The sequence below is a fragment of the Pieris brassicae genome, chromosome 5 (genome assembly GCF_905147105.1).
Source record: "Pieris brassicae chromosome 5, ilPieBrab1.1, whole genome shotgun sequence".
NCBI classification, from domain to species: domain Eukaryota; kingdom Metazoa; phylum Arthropoda; class Insecta; order Lepidoptera; family Pieridae; genus Pieris; species Pieris brassicae.
This window is the reverse complement of record NC_059669.1, coordinates 17,483,006-17,507,201: the sequence shown is the minus strand read 5'-3', so window position 1 is coordinate 17,507,201 and position 24,196 is coordinate 17,483,006. Positions and strand designations below refer to the sequence as shown.

The window sequence follows — 24,196 nt, the reverse complement described above, 5'->3', positions numbered from 1 at the left end:
ATGTTATTCCATATAAATGTCTATATTTATTCTAGCACGTTTATGACTTCCGTTTACGCCTCGTTGTGTCATAATTGACCTATTTAAGATCATGAGACCTTATATTGTTAAGATGGTTAGAGATATTACTCCTGCATCATTCATTTTAGATATGTATTTGATAAAATTACCCTATAATAGTATTACAAAGTTTCCAACTATGATAAACTTACAATAAATAACTTCTACTAAATATAAGATATATTTCTTAGAAATTCTTGATTATACCAACAACTGTAATATTACAATAACATTACGGTCTGTTTATTTGTGCGTGACAATCTCGAATTATTTTAAATATACTATTTTTATGTATAACGCGGAACATTTTTGTGCTCTTTGCATGGGGAACCTACGTCCTCTAATATTTTTGATAGGTTGTTGCCGGGTTGGTTGCCATAAATAATATAGTAGTGTAATGTTGATAGATCATATAAACGGATTCAGGATTGACTGTTGAAGATTATTTACTAAGATTAACTCATAGACTTAAAATGCTTATTTACAATCCCTAAATAATTGCTTAATACGTTATTTCTGTTTTTATAACATATACATGCTTTTAATTTATAACGTACCAACCTTGCCACAAATATTCATCCGTACGTTGCGTTCACTGTTCCGCTGTTAATAAATTAACGTTTTTATCTATGCTTGTTCAATTGAGTGTAAATCGTTATTATGGTGGTTCCCGTTGTGTGGGTACTTCCGTTCTATAGTTTATGGCGTATCTATGGTTTCCTAATTCTAACGAATAATTATTGTTTATGTGAGTTGGATTTGTTTTATAGTCTAATCGATGACGAATAAACTATGCTTTATATTTGCAAATGAATCGAAAAAATTGTCTTTCCAGTATCAGTAAAGTACAGTAACAGTTCCTTGCGAATACGATACGATATAGGAATACATCGTGAGGAAGCCCTTATATCGTAGACACTAACAATGTTGACATGTGTCAGGCACCTGGCGCGTAAAGAAAAATGTCAATAATCAATTAAAATTATTTTTCAACCGTAAAATTATTTCAGGAACGGGAATGACGTCAGAGGCTCTCGGGGTATCTGTGGCGCCATCTTTCTTTCATTCTTGCGTCTCAGATGGCAAGACTGCGACAATGGAGGATGTGCAACGGTTCAAGGTCAGCATCATTGTTCAATTAAATGCTTTGTGTAGGGGAATGTAATTCTAATGTCTAATATGAGGGGCGTGTGTTGTGAGGCACATATATTTTTATTTAATTTATTAAAATGAATTTTATGAGTTTCACTCTATACTAAGAAATTATTCATGTATCTAGTTGTTTATTGGTAGAGTAAAAAAAATTGTCGTTGGACAAATAATGATTGCTAATTTTTATGTTCAATAATCGATTTATAGTTAGATTAATCATTTTATAATTAATACTCAATTGTAAATGGAGTTCAAAACCATTTCGCAAAGTGTTACTAATTAATTTGCGATATTTGGTTACCGGGGCCGAGGTTTTTCTCTCGACGTACATCCTCTGTCTTCTTTGCCGATGATTACGTCTACATATTCAAATTTAATGACGTGGAATAAGCGATACTTGTATCTTATGTTCCATTTTTTTTTGTTTTTATTACACGTAGAGGAAAACTATCTTTGACAGTTGGACATACAAAATATTGTCGCTTCTAGTACAACGCCTAAAGCCGGAACCACATATGTAATTACGTGTTATAGAAAATAAAAGATGATTATATAATGAAATATTTCAACGAATCTTTAATCTTACGACGTTATTTCATAGTAAAACGTGAGTAAGGTCATTTAGTAATCGCTTATCAAGATCAGACTTATCGGCCAACAATGCACAGTAAAACTACCGTTCCGATAGTTTGAATCCGAGACAACGTATAATGTTAAAAACGGATTATAAACGTATAAACCGTGTTTGAACAATGGTACATGCTTTCGTGATTTTGTCTGTTTGATAACCATTCATAGAATACATTACTTGCACCGCTTTTTATATGTTATCTTTGTCTACTAAAACAAAATTACCGTCAATTGTTTTCCCTAGAACGAACTCAGGTTCTTCGGATTATACAACATAGGTCTAAATTACGGAAGCGACCATATTGTAACAATAGTTCAGCTTCTTTCACATTTTTCAGTGACTATTACTAAAGTATTAGCGCTCCATTTCTATAGCCAATAAGTAGATTATTGTATAGACCATAAAATCTATACATCACAATGTTCTACAAAACAAAAATGAGTACGTAATACAAATTGTATTTAATGATTACATTGAATACACATTAAATATACTCAAGAACTTAGTATTTCACTATAACGTTCCTGGTGTAATTATTGTTAAGTGCTTGGTGTAAATAGCTTTAACAACACTCAATTGTTTATACATGCAACCAAAGGCTGAAGTGTGTGTAAGTACTTTATTACCGTAGTATATTTCTATAAACTATGCAATAAAACTGGCGCTAAACGGGGCTTTTAGAATTTAGTTATTTTTCGGCAAGAGGCCGCTCATACCATGTAGTTTTATATATTATTTTTGTACCACGCCTTGCTTTTAAATGTCTTCCAAGGATCTAGTTTGATTGCATAAGACTCGCCTGTTAAAAATGTATTAATTAGGCTAAATCGTATAAATAGAACCCTAGACATTTATGTAAAAATTAGATTCCAGTTCTCAAAATACGGGAAAGAACTAGCAATAAATGCTCTGCCCCTCTTTTTAATCGCTATTAAAAGTTTTATATATATAAATATGAAAATATGCTTCTAAGATGCAACAGTTTTATCATGCTTCATAAGGAATTATAAAAAATACATTTCTATACTACAAAACTTTTACTATGGTTTGAAATTTTCACTGATTTATGAAGAAATAATTATGAACATTCTTTTCTTTATAGGTGAAATGAGCGTTTGTATAGATATATGTTAGCGACCCAAGCTGTCAGTAATATAGCATATAGGACTTGATATTAAAAAGACGTTAGAACTAATCTATTATTCGATTAGGTTCTCAGTGAACGAACGTATAAATATTCCATACATTTAGTTTACACTAATAATATCGAACGATATTTGCGCTTCAGTTATATGTCCTACCGCTGTTCAAGTTTTTCATCATATTCTTACCCCATTACGTTTATTATTCGATCGTATTGTTCGTGCTAATGGTCTTTTACGCAATTTGCCATGTTGATTCAGTGTCATATATCCCATTGTCATAGACGTGAGGACCAAACACGTGTTGAATTTCAACTTCATACAAGATAAGGACTTAATTCACAAATTCTTGCTCACATCCTGCTTTCAATTATGACTCACTGTGTCTATTTGCTTTTATTGTGTATATAATTACAATGTTAGGTCATAAAAATTATAGCTGAATGCTTGCTGCCATAATTGTACGTACAGTTATTAATTTGCCAACGATTATATATATAGCGATAGATTAATTAAATAAAGCTAATTTTCGGTAGATATAAACCTGCAAATAAAGTACCTGTTGTAAAAAACAGTTTAAGCTAACAGCTAAAATCCATAGTTATACGATTGTCTCATAGTCACAAATATTATTTAAGCCCTGAGAAAAATTGGTATATACGACTTTTATTCAGTTCTCTAATGTGTGCTCGATATCATAGAATGTTACCACTCGTAGATTTTTCCTTCAGTGCCGAAATATATAGTAAAATGTGATTTGTATATAGTAATATTTGTGGGACCAAACGCGTATGAACGTATGTTTTTCTTACTCCTAAACGTACATACATTATTGACGATGGGGACACAAATTTGCCATATAGTAGTCATAATTCATCCGCAATGAAATGTATCACAAAGTTAGCCTGCCAAGCATAAAACATGTATGTTTTAAACCGTAGGTGGCGACACGAATAATGCGACAACTGATCGAACAGTTTAGCGCCGGCGATCTTTTCGGACGAGATAACTATGAATACTATGCACGGGTTACTGGGAGAGTTTTGCGCGTTAAAGATGAATGGATATGCTCGTTTCGCGACCCGCCCCCACCCAGACATCACCGAGATCAGGAGGCTTATGCAAGTAAGACAATATACTAATAATCATAATTTAAGAGAATTTTTGTTTAACCAAAATGATTAACCGAACGCGCTAATGACCGGTACTGCTGGTTCAACATAAAATCATTGTAGGTTTGGTAATCCATTTATCGAGGATCGATATGAAAGTTTAAAGTCAGACATATTACAAATAAAAGTGGAATACTCAACAAGTTATAAATATAAATGAAAACCATCAACAGTAATACCCAAAAAAGTATTTAACAATTCTTTTGGAGCGCTTTGTTATTTTTATAAATAATGAAGATTGTTAAGAAAACCAAATGATTTCCTAACCATTTGCGAAAGATGAATAATGATAATCTAAATATAATCTTAATTCACTAAATTGCAACATCAAAAGGCAGTTAACATTACAGTAAACTGGTTTCATAAAACATTGCGAAAAATTCTCACGGCTTAGTTGATATTTACGTGCAAAACATCGAGTTCCTATTAATGGTTCGTTCACATCAGAATTGTCTGTCATTGGTTCCACTATTTCATTTCCTGAAACAATGCTTAAAAACAAAACTCATTCGATACTCGAATTGATATTTATTTTCAATTTTATTAAGGTCATTTGAAAATTGTCTTGACAAAAAATGAATAACTATAAATAAATGAACGGATTAAACAGTACAGATATTTTCGTTTGTTTTGCTGGTAATTTTATTGTGCTTAAAAAAAATATGTTATTTTAATTATTTTTACTTGTATATTTTTTAATTTATTTTTTGTAACAATTATGTTTACCTAAATTATCATATATTTTAGATAAAAGACTAACAGATACCGTAAATTTATATTTATATTTCTGTCTAATGGGGTTAAACTATAAGAAGAAGAAAGAGAGCCCTAATCAGACTTGTTTATAATGAATTAATGTAGTTTGACTTTCGTAATTTGTAAAAATAAAATAATTTATTAAGTGGACATTTAAACCACCCATACCAATTGATGCCTTAAAGCACAGCTTATTATTATAAGGTGTAGGTTTAACATGGGTATATATTAAGAAGAATTGTAGTTTTGTTTCATTATAAAAATAATGTTTCCTTTGAGCTATCCTTAGAGCGTATAGAAACGTACTCCTCGTGTGTTTACGTTCCCAAGCAATCAATTATTATTTCATGAATCTAATAAAATAAAATTTTAGGACAATTATCACTAGAGGCGGAAAAAACTTGGCTGCAATGCGAATGCGATCGTTGGGGCAACAAATACAACTTGGAAGGTAAATAACTATTTTAATTTTTTAACGTTTTAAAGGTACAATATTGAGGTAAGTTAAATCCTGAACAAATACGTCCATAACTCAAATGCATTACACCAATCCCATTGCCCACAACTAAATAAAAATGAATTTTACCGAAATACCTAAGACATATTTCATATTTCTATTAATATATTCGTTACGATATATCTCTTCATATAGTTTGGGTTAGTGTCATATTTGCACTGAATAGAATATTTTCCACAGGTCGAGTGAAAGATACATGTTAAATTCATAACGTGCTCTATGTAAAAATTGTATAAATTTTTGGGTGAGTCTTCAAGTATTGTCTTAACAAAGGGTTGAGGTTGAGGGCAACACTGTAGGTAGTATCCATATCACATTCATTATTACTAATATTCAGTATTCATTGGCAGTATTTATATCATACGTGTATATTTCTGAATTTTTGATTTCGATAATGAAAATAATGTTTATATCTAACAATATTACCTATATCAAATGTCTTAATTATTACAACAAGTGAAGTTGAACGTCTACTAGATGGCGCTTAAAACAAATTTACCAACGTATATTTTACAAAAGAATTTATTAATATGGCAAATAAACTAAAAATATGTAAAAGTACATTAAGTCTTACAAATGTTACAAGCCCTGATACAACATTCATTTGATTCTTGTGAATTGTAAAATACGAAGTATTAAATTAATGAAGACGATAAAGAAGCCGTTCGAGTGCGATTAGCTTATTGTATGGACTCAAGTGGCGTAAATATGAATTTAACAAAGATATTCTTCGTAGTGTCAGAACAAGTCAAGAAATATGGATTTTGACATCTGGGAGTCATTATTCGCGCTAAGATTCGTTTCTGATTCTTACCCTTCAACCAACTGCCACTGCTTTCTTTCTGGTCTTTATTTATATTTGGACAGATACATATAGTATATAACACGAGTTCACCATACATATTTTGATGTACTCAGTAGTTGCTCATATCATAGTTTAGAATTTTTAGTCATTGGTTTACATTTCATATCTCTTACAAAGTGTTCACTATTTTAATCCAAAACTTATGGTGTATTGTATTGTGACCTTAACAAATTTAGTTGCCTGTTATAATATAAAATCACCAACGATTTTAATTTCTTGTAGAATGTATATTAACTGATGACCGTAAGCCCGCATGGCAGCGCATAGTTTATTTATCCTAAATACATTAATACTTAAAACAACGGATGACTCGCGATTAAAATACACGAGACATTTCTAATGATTACAGGTTTATCAAAATCGGAAGAATGCCAATCGATGCCTGCGTTAATTGGCGTAGTTGGTACCGGTGGAGCGGGTACTCTTGGACTTGGAATAATTCCCGAACACAGTTTGTTGGACTCTTGCACTCGTCTATCGATATCACTAGAGGAAAGCGTGTTTAAGGTAACTTTTTGAACTGTATATGTACAATTTATATTTATCGATGGATGGTACCTTCCAATGTGTACGTCTATTTTACTTTTCGCGTCAAGATGATATAACGTTAGGTGACAGAACGCTGCGCAGTTTTGATTTGAATTTGTTCAATCTATCGGTCTGCTTTTCTTCGTCTTCATCTTGATTTTATCTAGCAACTTCTTTTGAATGTTTCTTTAAATAGTTCGACAATTTCTTATATTTGTTTGATATTTCATTTCAAAGGATTTACTGTCAAATTTCAGGTGTCCGTCAGTTCATCATCTCAGTCATCGTGTAGCAACTCTAGCCCGCACATGACATTAGAAGAACTTCGAGTCATCAACAAGTACGCTGAGAGCACTAAAAGTCTCTCCTACTTACCCCAGGTAAGATCAAAAAAACACATTATGAAAGAAAAATATAAATTGAATTAATTTTAATGTGATTTATAAATATTAAAATAGCGAATTAACTTTGAACGTATACGAACGTGTACGTAGACGTGCACGTACGAGTCACATTTGTGTTCACGAAAAATAATGTCAATTGTAACTATTGATTTAGAAAAGTAATTTATGTATGCTATTATAAATATTTGTTATATAATTAAAATAATGGTATAAAAATAGTAGATCTGAAATGAATTTAATAAAACTGCTTCTATAGATGAATGGAAATCTCTGTATATTGTATTCATGTATAAATTCAGTGTGGGATATTAACTCTATATTTAAATTCTAGCGCACACTGAGGGATATATTATTTTAAATGGTGACGTTGACTGTAGATACCCTGTAGATATCACAATGGATCTGTTTCACTATGTGTTGCCCTACCAATCTTTTACAAAATGGTATAGTTTTATAAAAGATTGTTATTCTTCGCATGGCAATAACTGTCCGCATTATTTAGGCCCTATTGCTACTTATGCAGTTGTAATCAACTCATTGAATTGCTCCGTCTGAACTTTAGGTCAGGGGTGACAAAAAAAATCCAGTCGCTTAAAGATTCTCTTTGTATTTTTTCCCTGTCGATTTGTTTACTAACCGTGGAAAAGGATTAACAGGACTAACATTTCTGTGTTAAGCTAACAAATTAACGGTATAGTTCCTTTTCGTAGTTAGATGGATGATTTTTGAACTCGAATGTGTTTAAGTTAGGTTAAAAGTATTTGACATAATTTAATTTTACAGTTGCCAGGCGAGATTAGTTTTCAATTTTATATGTTTATCAGAAATATAACACAATGTAAGAAACTGTAATTATGGTGAAGGTTTATATTTCTGATTAAACATAGTTGTTATAAATTGACAGTTCTTACAACACACATATCTTTTAATAATATCTGGCGCTATGTACGCAGATCGATTAAATTATATAGGCTAAGCTATAAATATTAAAATATATTACTTCATGTATGTAGTTTAATCGATCCATGTATATAGTATAAACTACGGAGCAGTAGGCGGACAGTAAAATCCACAAGATTATAGAAATTTTTCTCTTGTATTTTTCAATATTGTTTTTATTTATTTCATCGATCGACAAGTTTGGTTGTTATAAACAGGAACTTTGTAATAATATCATCTGTCTTACAAAATGTGTTCGAAATAATTGCACAAAACGCTTATTGTGAGACACGCAATAGTACGTACAAAGTACAGTCGCGTACAGCTCCGTAGCCTGAGCCGGCGGTGACGGGTGACGGGTGTTGTTAGGTCCACGAGCGGCAGCGTGCGCGTATGCAAACCCGCTCGGAGTGGTTCCTGCAGCCCGCGGCTTCGCTGGACGCCCGTCCGCGCCCCGGTACGCCCCGCCCCGACATCCCCGAAACGCCCACTCCGACCTTCGGCCAATCAGAGAGCACCGCACTTTACGTGCTTGTCGCCTGCCTAGAGTTCTTATTTTGACGCCCTCGCGTAACGGTACTGTGCTAGTGTGTTTTGGTGCGGTGGACTAACATGGCTGAAGGCATTTCTACCTTTAATAAACAACTCGCTTATTGTTAACGTGTTAGCTTAGCCAGATTTGGCGTGGGGCCAAAGTTGGCGCATGTACTAAAAAGCTTATATTTTATCTAGCTTATCGTCTAAAGACACTGGCTGACTTATTTACCGGTCACATTAAGAGATTAATTAAAAAAAATATATGAATGTGTAAATTATTTTACGATATTGAAATTTCATTGTATATTACTAATTTAAATTAATACATTTTTTTTAAGAAATTGAAACTGTCATCACTAAAACACATCCAAACTAGAAAGTAATAAGAAACTATGTATAAATAAGTTTATATAAAATAGGTGAAATGCCTTCATATATTACTGACACAGTATTTACGCTAAGGGTGTAGCTTGAGCTCTGATTTTTTGGTTCACGTATGCATGTACCTAATTGTCACGCTTTGTGTCAAATGTCCTTCAATTCTTTGTGCGCTTGCGCATGTATTTTACACTCTAGGATTTTAGCTAGGTCTCGTTTCTTTACATTGTATATTTTCTTTATCTGATTGTTTGTACGCCTTGGTTGTCTGTGTGTTGTCAAGGGTAAGTTTGACAGTGTAGTTTTGTCATAAGGTTCTTTAGTTCAGGCATGGTTTATGTAAATGATAAAGGGACGGATAGCGATTTGTTCGATTAAATAAATTAATGGTAATTGGTGAGAATTAGTTGGTCAATGATTACTTTGTCTTAACTTACTATACATCATTTGAATAAATTATAATCAAAGGCGCTACAACCTTTTTAGGTCTGGGCCTCAGATTTCTCTACCTCTTTCATGATCATTTGTTAATCTAATAGGCAAGTAGGTGATCAGCCTTATGTCCCGGACGCACGCCGTCGACTGTTTGGGTCTAAGGCAAGCCGGTCTCCTCACGATGTTTTCCTTCACCGTTCGAACGAATGTTAAATGCGCACATAGAAAGAAAGTCCATTGGTGCACAGCTAGGGTTCGAACATTAGACCTTAGGGATGAGAGTCGCACGTTGAAGCCATTAGGCCAACACTGCTCACCACATTTGAATACTGCCCTAAAAATTTAATTAAACGAACAAGTACTTTGCTTGCTGTATATGATTTTAATTTTAAATCATATTAAACGGAGTGTCACACTATTTGCATTTTTATCTTAAAACTCAGTAATATAATCCTAATACTAAGATTTGATTTGCATTATAGTGGATCATGCCAGTAGCTTATATAATCAGTACTTTATGCATTTTATATGAGGAGTAAAACTGATCGATTAACTTGTGTTCCTTAGTTTGCTATTCCACAAAAATGAACAGTTTTGCTCTTAATCACAATCATTTTTGTCATCGGAAATGTAAACTGCAACTTTTGGAATGTCTCAGAGAGCCCAAGGTTGAATTAGAAATATTTAAAATTTAAATTATCCGTCTCTATTTTCTCATTCTAAAAATCCCAGCCGAGGGCTCGACGGCGTTCTTTTACATTTGGAATTCATTCCCAGGGGTACGCCAAATGTTTACGTCGGCCCCTGGCAAAAACTGTAATATTTCGTCTATCAATGTGAATACTAACATGGTCCCCCCGCGCAGGCGGCGAGCGTCGCGGTTCGCGGCGACGTTCGCGGCGCGCTCGCGTGTGCCGTGCGCTCGCGCACTCCGAAACTGAAATCCCGCTCGCTCTCCAATCTCGTAAAGTGACCGCCTGACCCGACGCCTGTCCGCGATGCCACTGCACGCGTTAGCACCTCACACGGCTTCAGGACCGTTTAAGTGTCATGTAAGCAGCATAAGGTCTTATTAGACTTACGTCAACATTGGGACAGGCACATTTTAGTAATATTTAAATATATAAGGCCCAAGGAAAGTACTCCTCAGCCCTGCTTACATTATACTTGATTTGTTCCTTACCACTAAATCATCGCCTACGGTGGTGATTAGAATTGAAGTAAGACTCATGTAGCAGCTGACACCAGATCTGTGGCAAGTCACACTCTGAACACTGCATCTTGTATTTGTTCGATGGACTGTATGTCTAGCTTAATGATTTTTCTAGATATATAATACAGTCCTTTCATATAAGAAACGAAAACATATAGGAAGCACGCGTTATATTCACTAACCACATAATTTGTATCACGACCGAAACACTACGAATCGTCTTCATGGGGCTTTCTGTGATGAACGTTTGGAATCAAATATGTTTGAGCTAATATTTTTAGTCTAATTGTTATTTAGTCCTTATAGAAAATTATAAGTAACATATACGCTCTATTATATTACTCTTAGGGTCTGTTTCACAATGTACGAATAAGTTCCAATCTATTGCTTATTGTTAGGATAAACACTATTGTTGCGTTTCACCATCAGTTAGCGCTATTCGTCACATAAAGTCCATCAAAAGTTTTGAGTGAAGTGATTCGGATCTTTTATTTTCCATATAATTTATGTGTTGCATAGCTATTTGGTACTTTATCTATACATTGTGAAACAGGCCCTTACACGTCTATAGTACTCTAATGATTAATTCATTGTCACTATTGTAATGATGTCAATGCAATTAGCAAACAAAAAGCTGCTATATTTAACCTTAGTAATAGATTAAAGAAAAAAATCTGGCTCGAAGCATCTTACGTACAACTTTTATTCAATGCACATGATGGTTTGAGGAAAAATGAAATAATCAATTAGTAAAGAAATTATTTTGAGTATATTGATGACTTTTCTAAGTGATTTACATTTACTTTAAAATTTGATATAGTTTTAATTTTAATACTACATACTTTTTGGACTTGAAAATTTATATGAACGGAGAAAGCTTTACGGATGTGCCATTGTTGACTAAAAACTTTTATGTTCCTTTACTTTAGGGAGTCTTATCGAACAAAAAAACGTGATTTGACATATTTAAAAGAACATTCCTGTAAATATTGGTAGTTATGTAATTATTTTCTATGTACTGATCGTACGATAAAAACGTAAGTGACACCACGAATATTACGAATTATATGTATTATGAATTTATATTTTTTTTTGTTTAGTTTCTAATGTTAGTATTGACAGAAGCAGTGTCGCTTACGTTTTATGAGATGTTATAAAATAGTTTTAAAATTTCAGCATTTCTCTCTACCTCGTATTATATTTTCCTTATAAATCGTGGCTTGCTATACATCACATAGTATTAAATTAGTTATGAAGCCACGTTAAGACTGATTTCCTTTTCATATATATAATAGCCAGACACAATCAGGTATTAAATGTCTATTAGGCAATAGTACAAATGCCATCAAACAGTATCGAATTTATATTACGTCTTTAGAAGTATTCTATGAATTATTTACGCATTGTTCTGTGCATTTCAAGTGGGTAGTTGCAAAAAATCTTACGATTACTTATGATTTTTTTTAAACACCTACGCATTCATAGTGAATATGTATAACGAGTTTGCTGACTTCTCCAGCGTTTTGTATAGGTGCTAGATGATTGTGAAGTTTCTTATGAATATTATGTACTACTTTAAATTGTTAGATGTAAAATGTATCTTAGAAAATACAACACTTGCCCGTTCCGATGTTTATTTTGGTCAGTTTACAGACCGTAATTTGATGGTCCTTTTTACCTAAAAACGGCTGTTTTGTTACTCAAACTGTTAAGTAAAATGTTTTTTTTAGTGAAAAAATTCACCATTTCTGTTATTATGCATTATATTCATAATTTTTTCAACATTGTCTTCAAAAGATATTTTTATTTATTAAGGAGCGATATCCCGACGCTGACATTTGTTCACAATTAGCTAGAGCAGCGCGACGGCACTCCTTGGCACTAAAAGGGCTAGAAAGTAGCTAATATTAATTAATCAATGCCAGTAGGCCAATTTGATTTCTACCAACAAAGCGTTGGTAGAAATCGTTGAAGATGAACGCAGGAACGGGCCCATTATGCGATGTCGATTCGAGTGAATTTTAACTGTGTTAACTTCAAAAGAATTGTAAACTGTAAATATAATCTATCGCACATTACCATAATAGTATCTCATTATTGTAATTTTAAGACTGCTATGAGCCAATTCATTTTAGTTTGGCTAGCGCATATATCGATTATGAAAATCTAGATTTTTTGTAATAGAGTTTCATTGTGAGTACATTTTCTTAAGTTAATGGCAGCTCAAGTGTGGTTTATGGTTGTGGGATACATGTACCTACGTTTACCAAAGCCACGCTATGGATATGATATATATATTTGAAGGAAAATTGTGTTCTTTCCGTAGCGCGAAAAGAATTATGGTTTGTAAGAAGTATTATTTTCGTTGTGTCCAGCGTGGTTTTGGTGTACCGATCATTCTTTGCGCATTTTCTATAGTATTATATACTATGTAGTTATTAGTGTTTATTAGAGGCTGTCGCCAATTCGATGTTATATATTATAGATTATCTTGGATTACTTCCAAGTTTGTGTTCATCGGCTAGATATAGTTTAATGGTACATGGAAATGCAATTTTGCTTTTACCATATTACAATTCGTAATTACGAAATTTATTTTTTAACGTTATATTTTTTGTCGGTTTTTCAAATCCTATTTGGAAATTTAGCTTTTAAATTATATAGAACTTTTAATTGCGAGGCTATGGTTTTTCGCCAGTAGATAAAATACCAGCATACTTTTCAATATTGAACGATGTATGTATGTATATTGAATGAAGTTATGTTGGGAACTTCGTTAATGTTGTAAATGGTATGAGTTTTTTTTTAAATTACCTTTTATGAATAAATTTTCATTAAGAATTTCCTGTATATAGTTTTGAATTTAAAACTATCGTTGAGTGGGGCATATGCTCTCATACTACGACAAACATAAGGGCAAATGTTAGTATTATTTTCTAAGTATTTGTTTGGCCCATTTAAATTAATTGTAAACGTTGTTTGTAATGTAGTCAAAGTAGTGGCGATGGATCATAGCATCACACATTTATTGGTTTAGATAAGATAAATTGATTTTATAAGACTGTTTAGTAATTTTATTATCTGATTGAATATGTGGCGTTATCATTCCACCGACTTTACCAGTTTTTTTTTAGATATAAGTTTGACATTAAATAGAGAATGAATCGTTGGAGTGTTCACGTTTTGTTTAAATTTGTTTTGAACTGCACTGTACTAAATTTGTTATCTTTAGTATTAGACTTTGTAAATTCAGTTATTATATTGTATTTGCACTTCCATATAAAAGTTTAATTACACGAAATTAATAAATATGATGTTTTATTAGACTTTATGAAAACAAAATTTTAATGAAAATAAATATATTTCATATAAAATATAATTACAGATTATCTTTAACTATCACTCCTTTAACATATACCTGAACGATATTTCTATCGTCCCCTACATATAAAAACCTTTGAAGAATGTTTAAAATATGCTCTTCATCATCGGCAGGTAGTGGGTAGACGTAATCGTCGGTTGGACCATTTTTCGAATAGGCATCAACGACAAGCGCGTCAAACTCCTTGCCAATTGCAAAATTGCCAATTTTTTCGTCGAGATTCAATGCTGCAAATTTAACCTTTTTATTCACTTGTAAGTATTTAAATTAATTATAGGCTAATAATGATTTTACTGTAACAGCATACAGCTAGTACTAAATACTTAATAAGCAAGACAAATCGTGTCAATTTAATTTTTAAAGCCGCTTTTTGATGTTAAAGAAATCAAGCGGTCAAGATGACAGCCTAACCGCATTTCATTTCGAGCACGAGAATGTGAAACGAAAGGCGAAAAATACCGGCATTTATTACAGGGTCATAGATGTGAGTTGAATACCCACATCTAAGGCCACCTAATATCATCAATAATTATAGGCCACATCTAATAACCCAGGAATTAACGATGGAGACTGATGAAGTCTTTATTACCTTTGGCGCCTCCCAAAGTAGCGAGGTAGAATGCTTCTTTCCAATTGATGGCTTCCTCATGCCCAAGTAGTTCAAGATGTGTCGATACATCCATTGCTCGCCGCATTGCATCTAAAATTGTTGCGCTGTCGCCGCCAGACACATCTATTTAAAATGTCATATTATTTCTCACGTGTTAATTACGCGATCACCGCATAAAAACCAGAACTCATAGGTAAAATTCCCGAGGAAACAGGAATAAAAATTGTACGAAATTGAGATAAATTAATCCAACCACTAATAGTTAGTGTTTTTAGCGCCCCCATACCACTCGAAAACATTGTGAAAATTACAAGCATTTTTTCCTTCATTTACTGATTGTAATTGCACAAACAAACCATTCAATATTTTTCAAGTTGTAAATGTATCTTAATATATTATAATTATATTGTTTATCAATATATTTAAAAATGCAACCTAGGAATATATTACGTATGTGCCTTTATATTATTGCTTAAACTGTTAAAGTATTAAGCTAAAATAATACTATAAATATTTAGTATTATCTTACCTGTCCCAAGTCCCACAGTAACACCATTATCAATAAGCCTTCTTACTGGACAGAGACCAGACCTGAGCCTAGTGTTAGAAGCAGGACAGTGTGCGACAGAGACACCCTTACAAGCAAATAGTTCCATCTCTTTTTTACTTAGGTATACTGCGTGTGCCATTATACACTAAAATAATTATATTTCGTTAAATATTTTGTATGATTATATATATATGAATATGAAATTTATCTTAAATTTTTGTTGTAAACCAAACTTTTGTCAGTCACCTTTTTCGTAAGAATGCCGCATTGATCATAAACATGTGAATATGTTGTACACTCCGGGAAAGTTTTTAGCACATGCTCTATTTCTTTTGTATTTTCTGATACATGGCTCTGTAAAAATAATTTTGTAATTATGCATTATAAGCCAAAACTTTTGGTTCTTAGGATGTTGAAATATACAGTCATAAAGCTTTACCTGTATTCTGCAATTATATTTTTGTGCAATCTTTGACAAGCCACACATTAATTCATGATCACAGCTCACAGCAAATCGTGGTGTCACTATTGGATGTACTAATTCACTCTGAAATATAATTATAATAGATATATTATTTAAAAAAAATGAATTCATCACTTTTTTTGCTAGCTCATTTATCACTAGCTAAGATTAAAGCCCATATTCTAGATCATTAATGAAACTTTTAAGTTTCAAGAGCATCAATTTTTTTGTATGATATACAAATTAGAATATGGACACCTAAGATGTATTGATGCATTGAGTGGTTGTACAAATGAATACCTTAAATTCCAAAACACTTTGAATATATTCCTCTGTTTGCATGAGTTCTGTTTGTGTATCATTATAATAACCAATGTTGTTTTCGACATTCATGCTTACTTTGCCAACTAAAGCTCTTTGTTTATATTTAATGGCACTTTTAGCTAATTCCAAACAACCTTCTTTGTGTAAAGATCCAAAATAGCATGCTGTTGTGGTTCCATTTATTAACAAGCGTTGCTATAAATAAAAAACATTGTACTTTTTTAAGTAATTGTAAGACATAAGAAATTAAATAAAGTTTTTCAACTTACAACTACTGTATCATAAACCCTAGAAGCAAAATCTATATTACTATATTGAGATTCTAGAGGAAATGTATACTTGTCCAACCATTCTAGTAGTGGTCTATCTAACCCAAGACCAATATTTGGGAATTGAGGAGCATGTGTATGACAGTCTATAAGACCAGGCATCAAGAACTGGTTTGATTTCAGCTGTATAAATTTAAAATCCTTAAATTTATTTTTTTGATTATCCAATTCCTCTTTTGTGCCTATACTGGTTATCTGAAAAAGTATGTAAAAAATTAAAGTGGCATACTTTATTTTGATGTTTACAAATATGTAGCTTAATTTATAAAATAATAATTATAATTTTTTTCTTAGTTCATCATATTACAATTTTCTATGCTATTATCTAATAATATAATTCTGTATTAATGCATTGTGTGACATTGAATCCCTTTGTGTGACATTGAAACTATTGAAATTTTGTACTGAACTAGTCAACACTATACTTGATATCTACACAGTACATACAAATTAATCATACACAAAAATAACATAATATGTATGTAAGTTGATTATTTCATACCTTAACATTAACATAGATTATATTAAATTAGTAACAGTAAGAAAGTATGTATTTAGTAAAATTACTTACCACACCACTTTCAACACTTAAATATCCAGTAAAAGCATTCAGTTCTTTTAAAGACCTAGCTGATGCTATTACTCCAACAAATACTAGTTGGGACATTTTTGTAATTTCTCAACTAACTAAACAATACTAGTGTCACTGTCGCGAATAAAATGAGTCGCATAATAAAATAGATAGTACATTGATAAAATATTGTACAAGTTCCTTGGCCCAAGTAGGTATTTTAGATAAGTTATCAATACAATTGGAATAAATAGGTCTTGTTCCTATTTAACTGAGATTGTAATACACTGATGACTGGCTAATCTCTTATCTCCGGTTAAACTTTAAATTGTGCCTTGTCGAATAAGCACGCACATAATTTTGGTTAACTGCGTTAAATAAAGAAAACTAGATAGATAGCAATCTAGTACTAGGTAAATTTGCAATAATTTAAAATTTTGTAATGATTTAATTTGATAGTAAAATCACTAATTTACATAAAGTGTTTTCCTAATTTGTTAATGTTTACCAATTAAAACTTATTGTTTACGTTTTGCTTGTAGTTTAGTCTATTGTGTTTGACACTTGACAGTGATAGCTTATACTTATATAGTAATTTTACCCCTTTACGACTTACTTTCCTTACATAAAAGAGATATCGCTAATATTTATCGAAAGTCAGTGGCAAAAGATTTTCATTCTATAGGAAGTAGTAGAATTAGAAATTTAAGACGTAAGATGATTTAGTATGATTTGAGATTTATTGTCGAGTGGTATTATTTATCTTATACATAATCTGCTGCCAAGAAGACCGTGCGTTTACGGCGCCGCTCATCCAGTCTAGGAATGTTCCCGCTTTGCCACTTTGTATCCAAAGTTGAGAATTCGCAAGAGCAGCTAGAATCATGGATTCTTCCAAGCGATTGTTTATTTTACGAGCTTCTTCTAATGCCTGAAAAGACAGAAAAAGCGAATTTTTATCTATATACACATTTTAACTGACTTCACAAACTATGGGTATATTTATTTGTATATATATATATAGTTATATATATGGATATAGTTATTTATTTATTTGTTTATTGGTTATGTGTTTGGTTATGTATGTATTTTGACCATGCGTAACTAACATTTACGGAGCAATTCGTAAAATGATCGCATATAGATAAGAATTTCGACGGAGAAAGTCACCGCCACTTACATACCTTTGCCTTTTAAATGCAATTAACTACGCCACTTGCAAACAAACATACTTGTACCCGTTTTAACGTTAACGTCAGCATGTATGATGTTACTAATACTAATTGTATTTTAGGCAGATTTATTTACCTGTGTAAAAGTTGCCTTGGCAGCATTGCAGCGTGCAGATAAATGTAATGAATTTGCTTTTAGTAAAAGCCATCTGGGTCCTATGGCTTTTAAAACTTTCGTGTCTTGTTCCAACCGCATCAATTCTTTGTCAGCTAATGATCGCAGTTCCATCAAATCAACAACCTAAATAGATTATATTTATATTATTAAAATATGTATTAAGAAATGGTTAACGTTCGACCATACCTTTTTTAAGTCATCAACTTTTTTTGCCAAGCTTTCCAACATGCCCTCGGCTAAACGTAAGGCACTTAATAAAGTTTTTAATGAGCCATCATCATTTTCATTTCCACACCAATTCAATGCTTCGTTTTCAAAACGTTTTGCTTTACGTTCAACATCCACGCGGAGCCAGTACGTCCATATTCCAACTACGAGTCGTCTTCTACTAATACCAGCTGCTTTTCCATCGCTTATTGCATATTCAGCAAAACGACTAATTTCTTGAGGGGACTCTATCTGGAAGCCACAATCCAAAATCATATCAATAGCAAGGGCGTAGTACCACGTCTCGCATTCTAATGAATTATGAGTTTGACTTAATTCCAGTAAAAGTTTCATAACATCAACAGCCTCTTCTATTCGACTACGACAAAGAAGAATATAAAATAAGTCCGGTATTATATCTAAAGATATCTTATCAGCGTGTAGGAATCGGCTGATGACTAAAGCACGAAATCCAGAACGTATACCGGCTGCAAGTTTACCTCGTGCTGTTCTTGCGCGAAACGTAGCCATAAACATTTTGCCTAAAGCAAATAACTCATCGGCTTGAATAGGCCTGGATCGATTCTTTAAAGTCGTAATAGCTATACCTTCGATGTTTTCTGTAAAATCCGGTTTACCATTGTCGAGTTCAATTTGAATAGCATTGGTAAATGCATCACATAAATCAATGTTATTGCAGTCAACTATTTGTACTAAAAATAAAGCTCGTAGAGCTGCGACTCTAGCAGTTTTTAAATCTTCTAATGTAGAAAAAAGCATGGTTGCCACGTTTAAACAAAATATTGAGTCTGACTTCAAACAAGAATCTTGTAACCGATATTTGGGTCGTTTTGACTTGATATAATTATAAACGTAACGAAAATCTGTCAAGTCAGATAATTTTTTTAAGTTAATATTATAAATTTTTGCAGCTTTTTCTATGTGGATTTTCGAAGCCATCAATTTATTGCTCATCAAGTAAGACGCTGCCTGTAAAGCATAAATTTTACCCATAAACTTTTTTCTGTCAAACTTGCTTACATTATCAATAGACTTGTCAGATAATAGTATTTTTTCAGCTGTTTCGAGTTTGGGGATGGCATTTTCGAAATTATTTGCTAGAATACTCAACTCACTATATCTAATCAGAAATTCTAATATTTTGCATTTTAGTCCGGCTTCAGTAGCGTGATGTATTAGTTGCTCATAAATAATGATGTTCAAGTCTGAACAAGTGCATTTGTTAAAATCGGTTTTTGATACACCTCTCTCTATATTTAACTTATACGATTTCTTGTCGTTGTTTTTGTCATTATCTTCTTCGTCAATGATTCCTAGATCTTTCCAATCGCTAATTTTATTGGCTTCCATAACAGCTCGAAACATATCGAATACAGCGTAGCTCTTTATGGTGTCTATACTTATATCTCTGAAAACGAGATTAGACATCGTAACACGTTTTATTGACTTTCGTTTTATATCAACACTTCTAGTAGTTTTTAATATAGACGTAAATTGCGCACTATTTGTATGTTGGGTTTGACTATGAATAGATTCTCGTTTAGATAACATTTCACTAGTTGTTCCTTTGGGTTCATCATTATAGCTTGAATTTTGAGGCAATTCTGGTACGATTGAAAGGGAAGCAGAATGCTTACTTGTATTTTTTGTAATACTCCCACTTTCATCATTTTCTTCATCAGTTATACTTTCATTTTGGATTTCGTTTTCTCTGATATTATGATAATCGTCGTAATTTCGATCATTATACAAGTTTGTAATAGACTGAACAATAATAATTGTACCTCCACAACCGGAGCATTTTTGTTTATGGGATTCCAAATAATTTACTACACGGGAGTGAAATTCCTTTTTCTGATTTAATGGTAATAGTTCATAACATGTTTTTCGGGATTTTTTATTTCTGAATTTCATTACTTTACAAAATGCGTATTTCGGAAGTTTATCTATATTTTCTGAATCAAATTCAAAATAACACTCGCACGTTAAGTCGCCTCTTAAAGAAATATCTGATGCTATAGTTAAAGTTGAAGTAGTTTTTCGATTATATTTGTATTTTGCGTTTCCACACGTAAAAATTCGCATTGCAAAAAGTCGTTTTACAGCTTTTGCTGTTGTTATTGGGTCGTTTTCATACATAATATTTTCTAATAAATCCCTTGAAATTACATTTCCTATAACCGATGCTATTTTTAAAAGTAATTGCTGATATGGTGTTAGTGAGTCTATTTGTATCATTATTAAAACATCCATGTTTTGAACATTGACGTCAGTTTTTAATTCTTCTTTTTTTGATACGACACATATCTTTATATCTCCTGTGGTATTATCTTGTATTAACTGGTCTAATACTGACTGGTCAGTATCATTAAAAGCTATTGGATGTAATACAGTTGTTTCTGGAAACTGTAGGTCTTCTTCTTTCCATTCATCTACATCTTTAATACTTTTAATTTCTAACGAACCGCTAGAAAATAAATGAATTATAAAACTTTCAATTAAACCAGGCATTCCATTACATTTGATACGCAATGCATTGCAAAGATCATTTGGCACAGCATCGACATCTAATATTTGACAAGCCAGAGGTGCTATCCAGGTCGAATTTAATGGGCCTAAAACTATTTTCCTTATGTTGGTGCTAATAAAAACACTATAGAGCCAGCTATGAATACTACTAAATTTACCACGTGTTACAGTAAAAACTACAAATATTTTCATACAGCTGAAGAAAATCGATAAAAACTCCCAAGATAGTGTATCTAGATTTTGAAGATCATCTATAAATATCACACATGGTTCGGCGATAGAAAAAAGTAATTTTTTAAATATCTCTTTGGCTTTTTCGTTCTGTATTTCATCATTCTGTAAACTTACGCCTTCGTGGTAGGCGAAACGCAATTTAAGGATATTATTTAAGTAACAAAAGTCGTCTGTATAATACTTTAACAGTTTGACAATTCTTTCCTCCTTCTCAAAACCTTTGACTGGATGTTTTATGTCTAACAATAGATCTATAATTTGACTTACTGCTAAATATTGTGTTGCGGAATGTACTGAGGTCAAAGTTAAATAGCAAGACTTAAACTGTTTACTTTTTGCATAACGAGCCATCCATTCTAACAATCTTGTCTTTCCTATACGAGGTTCACCTATAAGTAATAATGCATCAAAATCCCGAAACGGTAGGTGATAATCTTTAATCCAATTTTGAAAGTATTCCATTTCATCAACGCGATTTAATAAAGGCGCAATTATTGGGATTTCAAATAATTCTTTAACTCTTATTTCTTCTGTGTACTCATATATTTTACCAGGAGTATTTATTCCTTTTAGTTCTATTGAAGGCTGCAAAGTGAATCCATTACTCGACATTTTACTCTTTACATAAGTGGCTTCATCACATGTTATCTTATTCCGAAATCCACACATGAATCTCGCAGCTTTATTAACTACAGCTCCAATTACTGTAAATTCTCTACGCAGTGGGTGTCCAACTACTCCGCAATACACTTGACCTGTTGTTACGCCTATAGACACTTCTAAGACACCGTCTAATGCTGATACAGATTTCTTTATGCTGTAAGCACATTTCAATGCTGCCTGTGCTTCTGATTCATGTTTAAAGCCTCTTAGTCCAAATATCACTAAGATCATTACATCCTTATCAAATAAAATGATTTTATTTACACATCCCATTGATTTATACACTATTTCACACGTAATTTGATAAGAATTATTTATTATTGTTATAAGTTGTGAAAAGGGACACTCTCTGGGCTTTAAGGTTATAAAAAGAATTGAAACTTGTCTCATTTCTGTTAAATATTCTAAGGGCTGATGTGCGTCAATTTGCGTAAGTATAGGTCTAATCATAAACTTTCTGATCTCTGAACCAATATCTTTTTCTTCCGCTTGCAAGATTGCTTTGCGTAGACTAAGTATTTCATTGCGCTTTGATGTATCAGCCGCACTTAATTCATTGGGTGACATGTAAAGTAATTCTGGAAGGCTTTCAATAGAAATAAATGGTTTTTTTATTTGTCGTATTAAAGGACCAAATCCTAGGAAGGGTTTCGTGACATCTTTTTCATGAGGGTCATATAATATAGCTTTTATAGTTACGTAACCATTAGCATCAACAACATGATCATAATTTCGAGAATAACAATGTCCCCATGCCGACGGTGTTAGTTTTACTTCACCGGAGGCGCATGCGCTCTCAGCAGCTTTTGCTTCTAGTACCGGCAATCCAAATATAACATAATTCATATCTATACCCGTTCCTATGGGAGAAAAAATTAGGTTGCCAGCTGATATAGCCAGTTTTACTTTGAGATTCACTTTAACATCAGTTTCGTAGGAACCAAAGGAGTGCTGTATTATTAGAGCGCAAGCAATGGCAGTATGTATTGTATGATTAATGAATGTTCTCTTATCTGTCTTCCAGAGTGCCAGAAATGCATCGCCTGCAAATTTAATAACATCGCCACCATGACTGTAGATAATTTCTATGAGGGACCCAAGGTAAGTATTTAGAGTGACTGTAAGTCTGTATGTACCGCCTTTGCCGTAGGTATTGTATTTCTCAGATAAAGCGGTGTACCCGGATACGTCAGCCATTAAGAGAACTCCTACAAATCGAGTAGAATCCTCGGAACTGAATCTGCATAAATATAATAGTAGAAGAGTATGGGTACTCTGTTATTGAACAAGAAGAAGAACAATATAGACTGCATAAATATCTTTCAAAAAGGATTTATGTAACTCCATCTTCTTTTGGATGTATTTTGTTTAGTTTCTGGAATAGTTAATTTTAAAGAAATCGTTACTTACTTATCAATGAGAAGGATTTCATCAGGAACTAACGTAGAAAGAATGAGTGTTTGTTTTTTGTTCAATTTAACCTCTACATCTTGATCCGACTTGTCCACGCACACGCTCTTGCGGACATAGAACTCTTCCACCCAATCTTTAAGCTCACCAGCCTAAAAGATTTATGGTACAAACTTGCTGTTGACTTTTTCCTAAATAGTTTAGTAGCGAATTTACGAGGAACATAACTCTAAGGAAGTAGCCTCTGTGAAAATGTCTTCCATAATTGAATATCTTTGCTATCGGGTATAAATAAAAAAAATATAGTTTAAAAAACATATTGAGAACCCTCGTAATCTTAAGAAGGCAATTCTGCGTCCTAGAAATGTACCATGTTTTAACAACGTAATTCCAGGATCAAATAATACCTGTGCAATATCATCTTCCGAGTCTTCTTCCAAGAAATCATCATCTTTTCGCGATATCCTTTTACCGCGATTTCTCCATTTCTCACTATTGATTATGAAATTAAGGGAATTCCGTCGAGAACGTGTGCGCGGCCTTCGGAAGTTCATCCTGAATTTGTTTACATTAAATTTTATTACCTTTCATTGAAATAAATATGCCTGATTGTCTAGAAGGTCATGGACATCTACTTTAATAATGAATCCTATTGGTCGCGCGCTGAAACATCAACAACTAGTTTTCGGGACATCTACTGAGCAATAGAAATGAAAATTAAATGCTGTATAGGTATTTATAACGTAAATAAATACGGATTAATAAATGATAAAAGATGCGTTGGCTTGACGTATTCAGATGACGTATATATATTTCATACAGTT

At 32.7% G+C, this 24,196-nt stretch overlaps 3 protein-coding genes across 15 annotated transcripts in view; 1 reads left to right on the top strand and 2 right to left on the bottom strand.

Annotated features, from left to right (window-relative positions):
- LOC123709426 overlaps positions 1 to 23,034 on the top strand; it is a 29,311-nt gene extending 6,277 nt beyond the window's left edge. Inside the window, exons 5-12 of one of the 6 annotated variants that reach the window (XM_045660767.1) lie at positions 1,071 to 1,180; positions 2,442 to 2,453; positions 3,927 to 4,110; positions 5,287 to 5,364; positions 6,645 to 6,802; positions 7,081 to 7,203; positions 8,536 to 8,623; positions 10,382 to 14,070. In XM_045660767.1, the coding sequence (XP_045516723.1) occupies positions 1,071 to 1,180; positions 2,442 to 2,453; positions 3,927 to 4,110; positions 5,287 to 5,364; positions 6,645 to 6,802; positions 7,081 to 7,203; positions 8,536 to 8,623; positions 10,382 to 10,497 (869 nt within the window). In that variant the 3' untranslated portion in view covers positions 10,498 to 14,070. Of the gene's footprint in view, positions 1 to 1,070; positions 1,181 to 2,441; positions 2,454 to 3,926; positions 4,111 to 5,286; positions 5,365 to 6,644; positions 6,803 to 7,080; positions 7,204 to 7,558; positions 8,743 to 10,381; positions 14,071 to 22,986 lie in introns of those variants that run through there. The other 5 variants (XM_045660770.1, XM_045660772.1, XM_045660771.1 and 2 more) reach the window with 5 other exon arrangements.
- LOC123709427 (guanine deaminase) lies at positions 14,078 to 17,406 on the bottom strand. Its single transcript, XM_045660774.1, has 8 exons — positions 16,959 to 17,406; positions 16,328 to 16,582; positions 16,035 to 16,253; positions 15,711 to 15,818; positions 15,518 to 15,625; positions 15,251 to 15,416; positions 14,701 to 14,844; positions 14,078 to 14,338 (listed from the first exon to the last, which is right to left on the bottom strand). Exons 1-8 carry the CDS (start codon positions 17,052 to 17,054, stop codon positions 14,109 to 14,111), a joined length of 1,326 nt encoding a protein of 441 aa, XP_045516730.1. The 5' UTR covers positions 17,055 to 17,406; the 3' UTR covers positions 14,078 to 14,108.
- Positions 17,677 to 23,926, bottom strand: LOC123709424 (adenylate cyclase type 10-like). Of its 8 annotated transcripts, XM_045660762.1 has the most exons (7): positions 23,780 to 23,926; positions 23,373 to 23,524; positions 21,851 to 23,202; positions 21,567 to 21,688; positions 18,495 to 18,767; positions 18,267 to 18,431; positions 17,677 to 17,889 (listed from the first exon to the last, which is right to left on the bottom strand). In XM_045660762.1, the coding sequence occupies exons 1-7, from the start codon at positions 23,924 to 23,926 to the stop codon at positions 17,698 to 17,700; spliced, it is 2,403 nt and encodes an 800-aa protein (XP_045516718.1). In that variant the 3' UTR covers positions 17,677 to 17,697. The 8 variants fall into 8 exon arrangements, with proteins under 8 accessions (XP_045516718.1, XP_045516717.1, XP_045516714.1 ...); XM_045660761.1 differs by having other exon boundaries at positions 21,567 to 23,202; XM_045660758.1 differs by having other exon boundaries at positions 18,495 to 21,688.
- Positions 23,927 to 24,196: the final 270 nt, after the last annotated feature.